At 34.3% G+C, this 17,036-nt stretch overlaps 2 protein-coding genes across 4 annotated transcripts; both read right to left on the bottom strand.

Annotated features, from left to right (window-relative positions):
- Positions 1-2,340: 2,340 nt before the first annotated feature.
- On the bottom strand, positions 2,341-7,255 carry LOC18100167 (cell division cycle protein 48 homolog). The gene is made up of 9 exons (XM_006381362.3): positions 7,087-7,255; positions 6,803-6,968; positions 5,968-6,196; positions 4,412-5,178; positions 4,099-4,320; positions 3,953-4,024; positions 3,575-3,856; positions 2,995-3,354; positions 2,341-2,889 (listed from the first exon to the last, which is right to left on the bottom strand). The coding sequence occupies exons 1-9, from the start codon at positions 7,119-7,121 to the stop codon at positions 2,599-2,601; spliced, it is 2,424 nt and encodes an 807-aa protein (XP_006381424.1). The 5' UTR covers positions 7,122-7,255; the 3' UTR covers positions 2,341-2,598.
- A 3,506-nt stretch (positions 7,256-10,761) lies between these two features.
- LOC18100166 (TSL-kinase interacting protein 1) lies at positions 10,762-16,557 on the bottom strand. Of its 3 annotated transcripts, none has more exons than XM_024604617.2 (14): positions 16,374-16,557; positions 15,481-15,690; positions 15,278-15,360; positions 15,143-15,190; positions 14,940-15,049; positions 14,415-14,499; positions 14,030-14,309; positions 13,394-13,504; positions 13,148-13,296; positions 12,811-13,049; positions 12,376-12,730; positions 11,689-12,105; positions 11,479-11,601; positions 10,762-11,295 (listed from the first exon to the last, which is right to left on the bottom strand). In XM_024604617.2, the coding sequence occupies exons 2-14, from the start codon at positions 15,596-15,598 to the stop codon at positions 11,068-11,070; spliced, it is 2,346 nt and encodes a 781-aa protein (XP_024460385.1). In that variant the 5' UTR covers positions 15,599-15,690; positions 16,374-16,557; the 3' UTR covers positions 10,762-11,067. The 3 variants fall into 3 exon arrangements, with proteins under 3 accessions (XP_024460385.1, XP_024460382.1, XP_024460384.1); XM_024604614.2 differs by having other exon boundaries at positions 13,394-13,513; positions 16,374-16,556; XM_024604616.2 differs by lacking the exon at positions 16,374-16,557 and adding an exon at positions 16,245-16,261 and having other exon boundaries at positions 13,394-13,513.
- Positions 16,558-17,036: the final 479 nt, after the last annotated feature.

Raw genomic sequence — 17,036 nt, 5'->3', positions numbered from 1 at the left:
CTTTTATTGTTTTCCCTTTATTTCTAGATTTTATAGTTTGTTTAGGTTTATTTAAAGAGTTGCAAAACTCTTAGAAAGAAATAGTACTTGAAGATAAAATATCCAGTAATAAAATTTTGAATTAGAGTTTTTGTGTGGTGGCTTTATTTGGTAGAATTATGTGTTACTTGTACTTGTTGTCTTTCTTATATGGTTTCTATATATATCAATTGATATCAAAACTCAACGAGTCCTGATGTTTAATTGTTGTATGTTGTTAAATAATCATGGCTAGAAAAGGTTACAGAACAAGAGATGTTCATGTAGGAGGAGAGGAAGAGCTTATCCCTTAGAAAATAGATGTTTAAAACTAGTGATAAAAGGTATATAAAGAAACATTACGTAATTAACCCTTCAGATTGCGGCAATGAGGAACCTTAAGGATCATGATAAGAGTGATCATGGATCTATGGTCATCTTTAAAAACATGTTTCAAATGTAAGAGTAGAAGGAAAATCCTTTTAATCGGGATAAGTATCATGAAGATTTAGGGTTTTGGATAAAGCTCATTAAGTTTGTAAAAACCTTGTAAGAAGAGGAGTTTATCGATTAGTTGAATGAAGTAGAGAGGGTTTTCAAGTACATGAATTTCTAGAGCAAATGAGGGTGAAGCTAATCATCATCACATTGAAGGGGCGAGCTTCTGGTTGGCGGAAGCAATTGAAGGGGCGAGCTTCTACTTGGCGGAAGCAATTGAAGGGGTCTCGGGAAAGACAAAACAGATAAAGTGATTAAAAAAGTTGGAAAGAAGATGAAGAAGAATTATTTTTTTCCTTTGAAGTATACTTAGACTTTGTACCAGCAACTCTATACATTGAGATAAGGTGGGAGGATTGTTGATGAGTACACTGATAATTTCTACAAACTAATGGCTAGAAATGATCTATCAGGAATGGAAGAGCAGTGAATTTCCAAGTATCTGAGTGAATTATAGCAATCTATCCAGGACATACAATGCTTACAATCTTTGTGAATAGTTTTAGAAGCCTATTAGAAGGCTTTAATTATGGACAAACATGAGGTTTATAGGGTAACTAACAAAAGTGGTTTTTGATCTAACTAGAATAATAGAAGGGCACACACTTACCTAACAAAAATCATTCGTTCAACTTGAATCAACAACTGAACAAACCACAAGTCAAGATTCTAGTTATGGATCTGTTTTTAAATTTTGATGTTTGGATATAATTGAGGCATAAAATTTTTAAGTGTCATAAGCTAAAGTCATCCAAGTAAAAATGTAATGGTAGAAAAAACTGATGAGGAGGTAAGTGGTCCAGCTTATGATCATTCAGGTGGTAGTAAAGAGGTTTTGCAAGGTAATGACGGTGTTATCTTAGTAATCCAAAAGACTTTGCTTGCTCTTACAAGTGATTCGAATGGATATACACTAGTATTTTCCATTCAACTTGTACCATAAAGGATAAGGTATGTAATTTAATCATCTACAACGATAATTGTAAGAATGTGGTGTCGACTAAGGCAGTAGAGAGGTTGCAGCTCATGATAGAAAAACATTTTAACCTTACAATATGAGTTGGCTTAATCGAGACATCAAGGTAATTATTGACAAACATTATCTTGATTTATTTTTTACAAGCAAGAGATAATTTGATAGTATTTGATGTAATGTGATGTCTATAAATATTTGTCATCTACAACTAAGTAGACCATAAAAATATAATAAGAATATCGTATATAATTAGCAATGTAACACTATAGCAAAACAGCCCTAAATCTCAAACCAATTAGCAAGTAGAGAAATATAAAAAAACAAAAACAATCAATCACATAAGAGCACACACGAAATTTATATGGTTCGGCAACTTAAGTCTACTTCACAAGCGAGACAATAAGAAAAATTCATTATGAGAAAATAATATATTACAAAGTGTCACACTGATATAAAATCTTATAGTAACCTAAAACTCATTTTTTCTCTCATCTCTAGTAATTAAAGTGTAAAGAACAAAGGATGTAACAACTGCAAACTTTTATATAAACTAAATACATGGATATTTTCTTAATTTATTTGTACCAGATAAACCCAACAAACAATTTCAAATGGTTACTCTTTCAAATTATTGGATTGCGAATTGGTGAGGATCTGCCCTAAACATTATTTTACATAATTTAGTATTTAAAAAGTAAAGAAATCTTTTGATCAGAAAATTGAAAATTTGAAGTTAAAAGTCCACATAGACATTACTTCCAAAGACAAATCGCATAACTCAGGAGCTTATGAGTAGATAACATGGTTCAATGTTCATAAACTTCCGAGCTGCAAATAGCACGATAATCTTTAAGATAAATTGGAAAATCAATTTGCCATTGAGATGTAACTTTAATTTCAGATGGTTGCCAATTATAATCTTACAAAACAAGATAAAAAGTTCATTTGACTTGAAAGGGCCGAAAAGAAATCTTCAATTGACCGAGGCACAAGGCCAACTTGGACCCAATAAAAAAATCCGAAGGAACTTTAAGTAAACATACATCGATTTAACCTAATACACATATTAGGGCCCAAATCTACAAGACATGCAATTTTAAGATAACTTAGCTATAAAGGTCATCTTCATCAGCCCCGCCAGCAGAAGCTGCAAACGGATCGGATCCAGTTGCCCCGGCGCTAGCTTCAGCAAACCTGAATTCAGATCCAAACCCTCTTGACTGTTGCAGTGTTTGAGCAAACGCCTGATACTTGCGGATGTCAGCATCACTAACACTCCGACGGGCATATTTCATGGATTCCTCAAAATGTGATGCCTTGATCTCAGACACCTCATCCTCAACATCTTCCTCCATAGCCTCAGGGTTCTCGCTTCGCCTCCTCTCCCTCTCGATATCCTACAAGATACAGATCCCAAATAAATCTCAGTGTAACAGGACAGGTAGCTAAAACATGATAAGAGAATAATAGTAGTAGTAGTAGTAAACAAATCTGAAGCATACTTTCTCAATGTTCTCTCTTATGGCATATTTGCAGGCACGCTGGCATATTTCTGTAATATCAGCACCACTGAAACCCTGTGTATACTTGGCAAGTGCTGTGAGGTCAACATCTTTAGAGACTGGTGATTTCCTCAAGCAAGATTTGAAAATTTGAAAGCGAGACTCCTCGTCAGGAAGAGGGATATAGATTAACTGATCAAGACGCCCTGGACGCAATAAGGCAGGGTCTATGATGTCAGGTCTGTTAGTTGCCCCAATTATGAAAACAGTTTTCTTTGCAGACATGCCATCCATCTCTGTCAGAAGCTGGTTCAAAACTCTATCAGCAGCACCCCCCGCATCTCCCACACTGCTTCCTCTCTGCAAGTGTGACATGGCACAGCGTAAGCAAGAAGCAAAAAAAATACATCTGACTTGTTGGATTAACCTTGAATCATACACACATCCTTAATGAAACGACACATCCATAATGATTGACATCTCCAACGACTACAATCACTGAATAGTTGTCACACGCCATATGATCACCTTGATCTAGAAAAGGGTAAAATTCATAAACACTCTAGAGAAGTGAATGAACCTGAGTTGCAATTGAGTCAAGTTCATCAAAGAACAAGACACAAGGAGCAGATTGGCGAGCTTTGTCAAAAATTTCTCGTACATTGGCCTCACTCTCACCAAACCACATTGTAAGCAATTCAGGACCCTTGATACTGATGAAGTTTGCCTGGCATTCATTGGCAATAGCTTTAGCCAGAAGAGTTTTCCCACATCCAGGAGGACCGTAGAACAGAACTCCCTTTGATGGTGACATTCCAAACTTCTCAAATTTCTCTGGGTGCTCCACTGGATATTGAACAGTCTAAATAAGACAGTGCAATGGTTGCATTAAGATTCAAATAGAAAACAAAAAACATTTACAAATACAAATACATCACTTTAGAAAAACAGCAATTACCTCCTGCAGCTCTCTCTTAACAGTCTCGAGACCACCAATATCTTCCCAACTAACATTAGGAACTTCGACAACCTGATCATAAATTGTTAGTCAGAGTCATAAAAACAAAAGATGCCCACAACAAACAACTAAGGGTCAAGACTTACTGTTTCACGCAAAGCAGATGGGTTGCTTGTTCCAAGAGCAGTCTTGAAGTGTTCGTCAGTCACTGCCATGGAGTTGAGTATCTCAGCATCTATTGTCTCATCTTCCAAATCAATCACATCCATCTTTTCTCTGATGCATTGAAGTGCAGCCTCAGTGCAAAGTGCTGCTAAATCAGCACCAACATAACCATGGGTATCCTTGGCAATTCTTTCCAAATCAACCTGCATACAAACACAGAATTTAAATTAAATAAAAGGAGCAGCAAAACAGAAAAGGAATGTGTGAAATTCAGTTACTGTGTTTGTTACTTACATCTTCAGCAAGCCTCATGTTCTTAGTATGAATACGAAGAACCTCAAGGCGCCCAACTTCATCTGGAACACCGATATCGATTTCCCTATCGAATCTCCCAAACCTCCTCAGAGCAGGGTCAATGCTATTGGGTCGATTTGTAGCCCCCATGACAATAACATGTGCCCGGGATTTTAGTCCATCCATGAGTGTCAAGAGCTGGGATACAATCCTCCTCTCAACCTCTCCGTTTGTCTTCTCTCGCTTTGGAGCAATCGAATCAATTTCATCGATAAATATAATCGAAGGTGCATTCTTCTCTGCTTCCTCAAACGCTTTTCTGAGATTGCTCTCACTCTCTCCAGCCAATTTTGACATGATTTCAGGTCCATTAATACAGAAGAAGAAAGCACCAGTTTCATTAGCAACTGCTCGGGCAATAAGAGTCTTCCCAGAACCAGGAGGTCCATACAGCAGAATACCTTTCGGTGGTTTCACACCAATTGATTTGAATAGTTGTGGGTGTCTCAATGGAAGCTCCACTAACTCCCGAATCTGAGCCATTTGTTTTCTAACACCACCAACATCATCATAACCAACTTCATCTAATCTATTCTCATCCTCCCTTAACACAGGCTCTCCCTCACAGAAGATCTCAGTGTCTGGAGCAACCACACAGTACTCCGGTGGATCAGTTTCAATAACTTTGAACTCCACACTTCTCATTCCCCCTCTTACAAGGAAGAGATCACCCTTCCTCACTGGGCGATATGCCTCCAGGAAATAAGCTGCATCGTGCACACAAAAAGAAATTAACAAGAAATCAAATGTAGGATATCATAACTATAAAACAAAAGACAGGGAATTGCAAGAACCATGTTTAGAGTTTCCACCAAAAAACCAACAAGGGTTATCTTTTCTTGCATAAAAAATTATGTTACGAGGATAGAGTAATCATAAGAAAATAGACAACGATATTGCTGTGCTTCAAAAAAATCTAAGAAGTTCCACGCTAACAATCATGCCTCACAATTGACCAGTAAGAGCCAGCTGCATAAATCATTAACTACTAGATGTCCGCACGCATATATTAAGCAGTACTGCTTCACACTATTGCTAAGATAGCAGCACATTTTTCATAAATAAATCGGTAGAACAAGGCAATCACCAACTTCTTTCATGAATTATAGCTATCATCTCACAAATGCAAAATAGAAACAATAAAGGTATGTTGACACAGGAACACAAAAGAGGATTCTTAGCACCAATGGGATAGGGGAATTCCAAAAGTAAAGCAGAGACAAGTCAATGAGATAGTTTCTTTTAAGTATAGTGTACAGATTTTGCATAGCAATTAAAACCTAAGAAGGAAGAAAGGTAGCAACGTCCGGGACCAACTCAAAATTAATAGGGTGAGAATTTGTTTTGTAAACATGACACTTTCCCTATCAAATTCAAAATGAAGAGCTTACAAGTCTTTATGTAAAAATCATCACTAAGGACTAACTGTAGTATTAGTAGTATGACAGGTTAACTTCTGATATTGGCCTAGAATAATAGGTTTAGAATAAGCTCACGCTTCAAGTAGGCATCAAAGAGATTTCCAGTGACCCCTTCAATTGTGTCATCTATGGGCAGGATGTGCACACGTTTTCCATACTTGACATCAGGACACTGGTGCACAGACACCACATCTCCAAGCCTAACCCTCAGGTTCGACCTCACAACCTTGTTCATCCTGATCTTTGGTTCATCGCATGAGTCATCAGCGAGGGCAATACAAATAGTATCTTTCCTTTTCTTTCCCTAAACACCACAAGCAACAAGGTAACAAAGAACACCATTAGCACAATCTGTCAAAACAATCCAAGCAAAATAGCATTATTGAGTATTATTGCATAACAAACACAAGCACAGAGAGAAACCCAAGAAGAATCATATTTCCAAACATCGCTCATGGTGAAGAGTAGTAGGTGTACTCCTAATACATCTGATAAACTAAATTTGAAATCTTTATACATGCAAAAAACAAGAAATTAATTTCGACATGCATATACAGCCTCCGTTCAAACTTCTTGAATTTTTAGTAATAAAACAGACCAAGAATAAAGAATTTTCACAAGTATTTGCTAAAAAAATATATATATTATACACCCAATACACTAAAACACGACTTCATCTAAAACAACCCCAACAACACATCGATATAACCGAAGTAAAAGAAACACCCAGCTCACAGATTCTAAAAACCCAGCATAAAACATCACATGCTCGTATACAAATATAAGCATGAAACACAAATTTCAATCTCAAATAACCCCAAATTTCAAATAGATCACCAACATAATTAACAAAGTACCCAACCCCAACGCGAAAAAACTGAAACAATAATCTTAGATCGGAAAATCTAACCTTGATTAAGATGGTGTCACCCCGAAAGAGCTGGAGCTTCTCCATGGTCTCGGGATGAAGCGAAACGACAGAGTTATCATCGTTTACAGCCTCATCAACAACAAGCCGATTCGGAGCCTTCTTTCTCTCCAGAATCGCAGTACTAAAATCCCTCTTTGTTCCCTTACTGCAAACACAAAACAATTCCCCGAAAATTAAAAAAGTTTAAACGTTAAAATCGAAATCGAAAGATACAGGAAGAGAAAGAGAGAGAAAGCAGATCTGTCAAGCAATGATGTACTTACGAGTCGGAGGATTCAGCTTCAGCTTGGTTAGACATGGCCCAGAGTTTTTGTTGAGAGACTAATCAGAACTCAGATACCTCTTTTTTCGAAAATTAATTTTGGGATCTAAAGAGATGGGTGTTTCGGTATTTATAGAGAGTCTTCGTTTCTTGTTTGGAAAGAAAAGTTTCGATTCGCTCCACCGAAATCTCTTTTATTCCTTTTTAATTCGGACTTTGGACGGATATTTGAATATTGTGAATTTATAATTGAATAAAAAAAATAAAAATTGTTAGGAAATATGATAAATAAACAGGAAAAAAAATAGCTGAGGTAAAAGAAAAAATAACACTGCCTTACTGTATAACAAAAATTGAACATGTTTTATTAATTTCTTAAATTGGCTTTTTCGTTTTTTCTTACAAAAGAAAATCGAAATACATATTCAATTTTAGATTTAAGTTTTATTTTTATAGTTTGAAGAGAGAGAGAGAGAGACTTGTAGTATTTGCAAGGGCGATACAACTACTCCTTTTGTCTCACGTGGTAGTTCAATCACGCACAACAATATTATCCTGCTACTTGACTATTTTGATATTTATTTCCACATAAAAAAACTTAAAATATAAATAAAAAAATTTATATAAATATCTAATCAAATAAATTAATAATTATCTATATAAATAAATTTTAAAAAAATCATTAATAATAACTAAAAAAATTAAAAAAAAATTAAGAGATTGATATAGATAAAAATATATATTTTATTAATAGTACCTAAAATATAAATTGTATTTAGCGCTACAGTTAAAATCTTATGCCATATATATCTTGTTAATTTCAATTTATATTTTTAAATTAAGAAATATAAATTTTTCTTTTAAATTTTAAAAAAAGTTTCAAATAAATAAATTTTAAGCATTTTCTAATCAATTCAATCACGTGATGGATGAAGTGTCTCCTCTAACAATGGAGATTTTAAATTTTTGTTAGAGATTTAGAAAATGCTGTATATACAATAATATCCTTAAAAAATGATGAACAAGCGTTATGCTATTTAATTATATTATTTTGTGGCATTATTACATCAAATATAGTATTTTTATGTATTTTATTTTTATTTTTATTTTTATAATCTATTTGTTTCTAATTACACAAAGTTTTCAATGACAATTTAATTTAAAATTTAAAACTTCATTTTTTAGAAACCAAGCCTTCATATCATTAAATATTAAGAAATTGCAGCTATGTGAAGAGTGGGGCCAATAAATAAGGAGGTATGTGCAAGCGTAGAATGAGAGGGTATTGATAATCTAGAATGTTCTATTATCTGTGTACTCAGCCGAAAGTTGAAATTACAATTATAATTATAATTACATTATAAAATATATTAAAATTGATTTTATAACAACCCACAATAGCCAATTATTTTTTATTTTCATCATGAAATCTCTTTTTTTTTTAATTTCAGTTTTCTATGCCTACTTTCATGATCAATTTGTCAAAATTTATTAATTAAAGAAAAAAATCAACAATAAATGACCAAAGTGTAAAACAAAACAAAAACTCATCAGCAAACCAAAAATTCAGAGAAAAGGTTTTTTTCATCCTTGTACTTTCCTTTTTCTTTCTTGAAGGTCTTTATAGTTTTTGTAATTTTAATTCTAAAATTTATTTTTTAAACATTTCAATTACTAAATTAGAGAAAAGAAAGAGAGTCGCCTAAAAACATTGAGGAGAGAGAATGTTTAGTTTAACTTATTTTTATGATGAACTTATCGTTCTTAATGTTAATGGGTTTCATTTGACAAAAAAGGTTTAATAATGGTGGATTTTTTTCAAATCACGAGTTTTGCAGACTAACCGTATTCATTTAAGTTATTTTTTTTGTAATTTTTTTTCAACACCAGGTTGATTGGGAATTGATTTTCATAATTATTTTTATTTGTTTTTTATAAGGTTATCACAGTCTCATAACCTCGATCGCTAGCAAAATGACCCGTGGGTATTTTTATTATTTTACAAGATCTACTTGTTATCATTGCATTTATAAGGGATATATCGGTCTTTTTATATATATTATGCACAGTAAAATGACTTTATTACCATTGAAACTAAGATTTTTAAAGCCGGTGTCGAAGGGCATTTCATCTTTTTAATTTCATATACAATTACCCCTAAAAAGTTGAGTCTTATTCACTAATAGTCAAGGGCATTTTGGTACTTCATAACAAATGTTTTTGTAATAATAGGGTGGCGGGGGGCTTTATTGAATTTTTAATTTTTTATATATAGTAAAATTATTTAACTATCCTCGAGATAAAAAAAAATATAATAAAGCTTCATAGTAGGAGTTTTTTTATCTTTTGATCTTAGATTTGTTTTGTTATTCTCAGGAGAGCTAAAGGACACCTTGATCTTTTAATAAATATAAAATTTTAATATAAAAAAATGTTGATAGAGCATGAGTGACACTCACCAGCGAGTGGACTTCACTTTTAAAGATGGCTTTGGAAGCGTGGTGACGCAGTGCTTGTATGTAGGAGCTCTGGTTAGGCCCTAATAGACTTTTTTTTATTTTTTTTCTTTTTTATCTCTTTCTTCTCCTTACCAAAGTATGAGTATACCTTATCATTTATCATTTATTTTTTATATTCAATTTAGTTCTCATTCTTTTGATTACTATATGTTTTGTTTTTATATCTTATTTTGATTGTTTTTTTTTTCAATTTCATCTCTGTCATTTAGTTTAATTTGATTTTCATGTTAAATTTGATCCACATTCTTTTGATTTTTTTTACCCTTTTATCAATAAAATTTTGTTTTCAATTTCATCTCTAAGCATTTGATTTTAATTTATTTTTATGTCGAATTTGGTTTTTTAATTGGTCGTGTTTTTTTCTTCATTTTTTTTATATTGGGTTATCTCGATCCCGGGTTAGCTTTAAATTTTTTTTCATTGTTCATTTAAAAATTAATTTTTTTTAGTTTCATTGCTAAACATTTTTTATTGGAAATATTGTTTCATTTTTTTGGGTTCGTCTTCTATGCAATCAGTCCCGGTCTCATGACCACGGTAACGAGTTTCAAAGGTTAGCGCAGGTTGATTTTGGTCTTGTTTTGTTCTTTTTTAAAATTGATATTTTTTTAAAAATTTCATCCTTCAACATAATTTTTCTTTTGGAATTGATCTTCGTGTTTTTTTTTTCCTTCACTTTCCTCTCTATGGGTCTATTATAATCATGTACCCATGATCGCGTGATTAACGAGTTAACCCAGATTGATTCATATTTTTTTTTTCATTATTTTTTTTCAGTTTCATCATTCAAGTAGTTTGATAATTGGCAGAATAGTTCATCATTCAACTTTTTTTTATTGGCACATAAAATTTTGATTGAACAAAAAAATTATTTTAAAAAACAAGGTTATTAACATGATCCATGTTGTATAATCAAATATCTTAATTTTAATTATTTCTTAATTAAATATTGATTTATTTAATTAGATGTATAGATAAACATTTTAATTTGTAATTGAAAATTTTTTACATAAAAAAACTCACGTTGGAAAGTATATTCATTTTTTTATTGAAAAAAAAAATCACCATACGGCAATCCGAAGAAAGAATTACATCAGACCTTAACAATATACATCCAAGAAAACCGAAAGAGAAAAGAATACATGAGCAATGTGAAGTGATGAGATAAAAAGAGGTTATTTGATGTACCGAGGTTGTTCACTTACAACAGTTATGGAAAACGCTTTACAGGAATAGTAAGAAAACAAGTCAAGAAAGAGAAAAGGATCAAGTATTCCATGCCTATTTTTGTACAGATGCAGGAGAATGGCTGATCGGCGAATAACCAGAATTTTCTTAGCTTGCACCGGTCCTCAGCACACACTCCTCCCAATGTCAGCCGAGCATAAACAATTAATTGTTATAATCTAGCAAAGTTCCTGTTTTCTAAGGGCAGCATCTCTTGACATCCTCTATGGTGAAATTCAAATCCCGCTGCCGATTTTAAAATCTGAAAATGAGGTTGTTTCTCGAGCTTCAACTGTTGAAGTCGAATCTTTCTTGTTCAGCCCAAAAAAGGAGCAATTTTGAAATGCATCCAAGCTGCTGGCTATCAGATGGTTCAAACCACCAAGGCTATCACTTAAAATCAAATCTTCAGCATGGTATTTGGAGGATGGTATATCCAGATCTAATAGCCCTAACGAGTCAGGCTGCAGAGTGGATAGCATGAATCATGTCAGCTATAAAAATCTAACTAAATTTTCCCAGGGGCTAACAAATTTCTTTATGAAACAACACATCTTCTTCTGGCGCCAGAATGCTAACCCGGTCAACTTAAAGGGGATATAGAGCATAAAACAGGGAAAAGAAAGAATGAAGAACAAAAAACATACCCAATAGATATCTGTTAGCCCATTGAAATTCTTTGCTTGGTTGTTCACGACTTGCAAATCAGACAGACACATACGGTCTTCACCAGTAGGATAATCCATAGGACCCACAAAATCAGGTAGCTCCTGCAATAGAAGTATAATATATTTAATCAACCCTTGCTTCCACCAGACAATGGAATCACTTGAACATGATACAAGTGTTAAGGATACCTCAAGAAAGGCACCGGATGCGATTGAGCTTGTCCTGTCCATCTGTTTGCCAACCTGTGGAGAAGCAACAGCAGATGTAGTAACTTCCTTGCGGAGAGAATGATTCCTTTGAAAAGCAAAGGCATCACATGTTTCTTCACCATCCCAGATTGAAGATGTATGGGATGTCACTGAGGAAACAAATCCCACTTTGCTTTGATGCCTTGAGATATGTGCAGCAATTGCCGCATCAAATGAATCACAGCTGAATGGGATCTGCTGAAGGCATTGATTGCTTTGAACAATAGGAGGTTCAACGCAGTTAAAATCTGCTTCATGAGGCAACTCTGATAGTAGATCTCCAATGCTAACATCAGTAAGGCTATCAGCCCACTCCCCAGCAGACAGCACATTTACATTGCTCAATCGCAAGCCATCCTACATATATACAAATCAAAGTACACGTCACAAATGGAATAGTGTATGGACATTCGTCATGGCTGAAATATTTCAAAAGTCAATAATAGGTGATAGATATACGCAACAACGGACAGATTGTATTAAAAACTAAATGACCAAACCTCAATTTATGAATGAGACATGAATGCTGCATCAGCAAGTATATATAGCAGAATAAAAAAGTGGTATGAAGTAGCATGAACTGAGACAGCATTCAATTGGATTAAAATCATGAGAATTTGCAATTACCACATCTTCCAATTGTTGTGTGCTAGTCCTATCATCAGTCTCTGTTCTATGCCAGGATGTGTTTGCTGCAGGATCAAAGGACTTGACAAGATTATTTATGGGTCCTATGGCAATAAACTCATTTGTCTCATTGCTCACTCCTGCAGAATGAGGTGTAGAAGCATGATTACTGTTCATGGAAGTCGGGCAATCCCTACTGGGATCCTCAAGAAACTGATCACCAGTTGATGGCTCAGTTGTGGATACAGAATCCATAGCCTTCCCTTTCTCATTTCCTCCATCTGTAAGGCAACTATACGTTGAAGGTGCTCGCAATGTCATAGAAGCAAAGTTGGCGTTGGAAAACCAGCCATACCTTTGTTGAAATGCAGATGTCAGTTAAAGTACGATCTAACAAAGGATTTGCATTTAAGTTGAACGAGAAATAGAAGAAACCTCAAGCGAAACACTGGAGGGCTGCCAATTGAAAGGTATACATCGGCTGCACTGACAAGTGAGTCCTGTGTCCATCTCTGATAACCCACCAGGTTTTCTCTATTAACTACGTAAGGGAAAAGCATTAGCTCTCCAGATGCAACAGTAGAATTGCCCCATTTCCGATTTAGATGTTCCAGTACTGATGATATCTTTTTCCGAGTACTAAGAGTGAGTTCCAGGTGTGGATTATGCTTATCCTGCACCCAAATGAAAATACAATCACATTTTCGGAATACTGCTCGATAACTAAAACTTCTACATCAAAATCATCAACGTTGTTTCTCTTTGTGCTCACCATTTCTAAGGCTCTACGAGTACCATCATCAATTGGGAACAACTGGAGCTTAAGCTTCATATTATTGTGTGCACTGCTTTCAACATAATGAAGCAAAGAAGCAGGCAAATGGGGCAGAACGTTTTCAACAGAATCAAGACCATTTTGCCCTGGAAATGAAAGAACAATCACTTATGGCGCTTCAAATGGTGGTTCTTTCAAATTTTTGGATTAGGAATTGGTGAGGATCAGCCCCACCAGCCATACCTTGGTCATGTTCAAACTCTTTATCAGGGGCTGTCCGTTCCAAATGCTCGGCAGCATCAGCAACCAAAGAAACCCCAGCAATTGCAGCCTTTTCCCATTTTTTGTATGCCGCTGATGAGGCTAGACCCAATGAGAATCAATTAACAATGTGACCAGCACAAAAATTCATGATTTCAAACCAAACAAAGTGAAACAATATTCATCCATCATTTGAAAAATCAGGGTAATAATAAAATCAAGAAACCAGAGAAACATAGCTTTTAGCTAGGAATAATGGTTACAATAGCATGGCCATCACTCAGTCATAACCCCACTTGAGTAGGGTTTTGAAAGCAAGGATTCAGGGGCAGTCCTATTCTTCAGCAATTTTGCAGAAAGTCACTGCCTTTTATGGGGCACTGATTGTTCCGAACAAACCCCAAACACATATCCCATTTAAAGTTAAAAAATGAGAATTACAAGTTGTCCACTTTTTGTACAGATACCTCAAGGATCATGCCTAGAATAACATTAAAGCAAATTCATGAATGACATAAAAAGTATGTATGGTAAATGGGGGAAAGTAAAGTATAGAATTGATGTAAAATCCTAATACAACATCTTCAAAACTGAGGATAAGCTCAAACAAATAATCACCTGGTTTCCGCCTTTGCCTTGCAGGTTTCATTGCAGTTGAGTCTCCTTTATTGTTGTTACGGATAACCCCCAAATTAACATTGCGCTTCAATGATCCCTTTCCACCACCTAATTTTTGTATGTTTTGACTATCAACAAGAACAAGTTTAACAGTTCGAGTATCATGCCCAGATGCTCTATTCTGATTTGTGATAATGCTAGGAGTTGTTGGAGAGCCATTTTCCCCTTGTGAAGACCGTTTCCTAACATTCTTCCTTCGATCTTTCAAGAGTTGGTTTTCCTTCAAGGAAAACATATACCAATCAGTTGAGCATATCCAGTAGATCAATCAAGTTCGTGAACAGGAAAGCGCAAACTTTTGCAAATATAGACAAAATTCACTAACCAGTGCTTCTACAAATATCTTAAACCTTCGCGGTTTTAGATGGAGCTTTGAAGCTTTGCAACTATACTTTGCCAATAATGACCACCTGTATAAAAAAATCGAAATTTGAACCAGGAAAACAAAACAATCCAAGACTCTGTCAGTTGAAGCAGTCCAAGAGAAAAATATCAATTTTGACAAACCATAACACTGAATCCTCATCATTACCAAGATATGATACAAATCCTTGATCCATGATGGCATTATGGTCTATACACTATATCAAATTCCCCAAAGATTTTTAAGCCAGATGCACTGAACAAAGATGGGAAATTAAGACAGTAGAAAAACCATTCACTTAATGTATCAGAGATTCAGAATGCTTTACATCAGCTCCAATGCAGAACCAGAAAAATAATGACATCTATTTGTTGATAGTATCACAAGCTTCCTTTTTCTGACTATTTTTTCATGTATCACTTCCCTAATTTATAATACATATTAAAAAAAAGAAAAACAATTCAAACAGTATATAAGAAATATTACCATCGGAGCATTGCAGCGTTTGTATCTTTTGAGTTTTTTGCATCTAGGCACAATCCTGGGCCCAGCAATTTGTTCATACGCCTCACAAGACGATAGTAATAATGCCTGACCTGGAAATAAAATTAAATAGGTGGTAATGAATATGATGAATACATCAACAAAACTAGACGAAACAGCTGGATCTAAATCTTGTTGCAACTTACCTGATCCTTGTTTTTACTTTGAACATGGCGAGTAATTTTCTCAAAGTTCTGCAATGAAAGCTCAAGATGGTTACTTAAGGAGTAAAACAGAACTGAAATTTTTTTAATCCAAAGCACATTCCAGTAATAACATGCCTTGCCAACTTGTCGTAGTGCATTGAAGAAACTTTCCTCTTCTTGATGTGTCCAAGCAGCCCATTGCCGTGTTGGTCTTTTCTCTGCGTTAAGCATAATATTAACAATTACAGATAAAACTACCACTCCCAAATCGTGGTATGTTCCAGCAGCACCTAAATTAACAAAAACTATAAAAAAAATATTAAAAGCACATAACATACCTGGCTGCCGTGGCTCAACACGATCTGGAGTAGATGATGTTACACCAGGATCTCCGACCTGAATTGAACTGTTTCGATGAAGATGTCGCTCAGAGTCCAAGGAGACTTGTGGCTCCATCTCTATATTAAGGGCCTCAAAAAGAAGAAGAAACACTCATGCACTTCGAAGTTTTTTTTGCTCCCCCTTTGACCTCAATGAATGCTGTAACCCTATTTGTGAAATTGAACAATAACTCAGCATTAAACTCTTTCGCATATAAAATGTAGGGAAAGACAACCACACAATCTTTTTTAATCTTATGTTTTCCATAAACAGAACATGGGAATTGTTTTCATTGAACCCACAAATAAGAACTTGGATTCCCCACATAATCAATGTTAAAATAAGCTACCATTCCGTTAAAATTGGTAGCATTAGGCTATTTCCCAAGTTCAGAATTTTACAAGCAAACCCAAATGGACTAGAAATTCCACCCCCTCCGGTTATAGAACAATAATTTCGCTAAAACAAAACTAATAATCAATCAAATTAAGCAAACTAAAGCGAGTATTTAAGCTTAGAAACTCCAATAACAGATAACCCATTGAAAATGCAGGAAAATAGAACACATTAGAAATTCAAATCTCAACTTCATCAATTTTTTTAGATCCAAATTACCAGATTTCAAGCTAACAACACTGAACCCGACTAATCAAAGAAGTTAAATCTATTAATCACTAAAAACCCACATAAGAAACCTCATAAAATTAACGAAATTTTCCACCTTTATGCTTTTCCCCAATTTTAAGCATCGAAACAAAACTAGGGTTTTGAACAATAGTGATCAATTTTGACCTTAAAATATCAAAATCAAAGTAATGAAACTGAGGAGCTGAAGTTAATTTTGCAATACATGAGAGAGAGTCGAACAAACTCTAGAACGGAAAGCCCGAGCTCATAGAAATTCTTGGACAAAGAAATCGAAACGCAGAGAAAGCTGCAAGAAAGAGAAGAGAAGGGATTTTTTGTCTTTTTTCATTTCTTTTCTTTCTTTTTTTCTTTTTTACTTTGGAGAAAAGAAAATAATGAAAATTAAAAAAAATTTAAAGATAAAGTTTTTTTGGCAAATAGTTAATTTCTATGATATATATATATATATATAAAAAAATTCTAAGCAGAAGAGTTTGGTCTTCAGCTACAGGCAAGGCAAAATTTTTTTAAAAAAACTGTCAACTTGACCTAAAAATCAATATTAGTATTTTTATCTTAAAAAAAAAAAGTTGACCTAAGATTAACCTGCCACCTTATTTTTTACGTGGCATGGATTAATTAGCACTCAATTTTTTAAACCAAATCTATGATTACCTAATATTTATTAAAAAAGTATTATTTGATAAAATTAAATATACATTATATAATTATTACACATACATAGAACGTAGGAACGAATTCATAGTCAGGGACACCTGTCCTTGTTTCCAATGTTAAAAAACACTGGATGTAACCAGGATTTATGTCTTTAATTTGAATATTTTCTGTCCTGAAATATGAAAAGGTTATCCTTGTCACGTTCCTA

This window comes from Populus trichocarpa, chromosome 6 (genome assembly GCF_000002775.5).
Source record: "Populus trichocarpa isolate Nisqually-1 chromosome 6, P.trichocarpa_v4.1, whole genome shotgun sequence".
Taxonomy (NCBI): Eukaryota; Viridiplantae; Streptophyta; class Magnoliopsida; order Malpighiales; family Salicaceae; genus Populus; species Populus trichocarpa.
The sequence above is the reverse complement of the archived record's forward strand: the minus strand, read 5'-3'. Positions and strand labels throughout refer to the sequence as shown.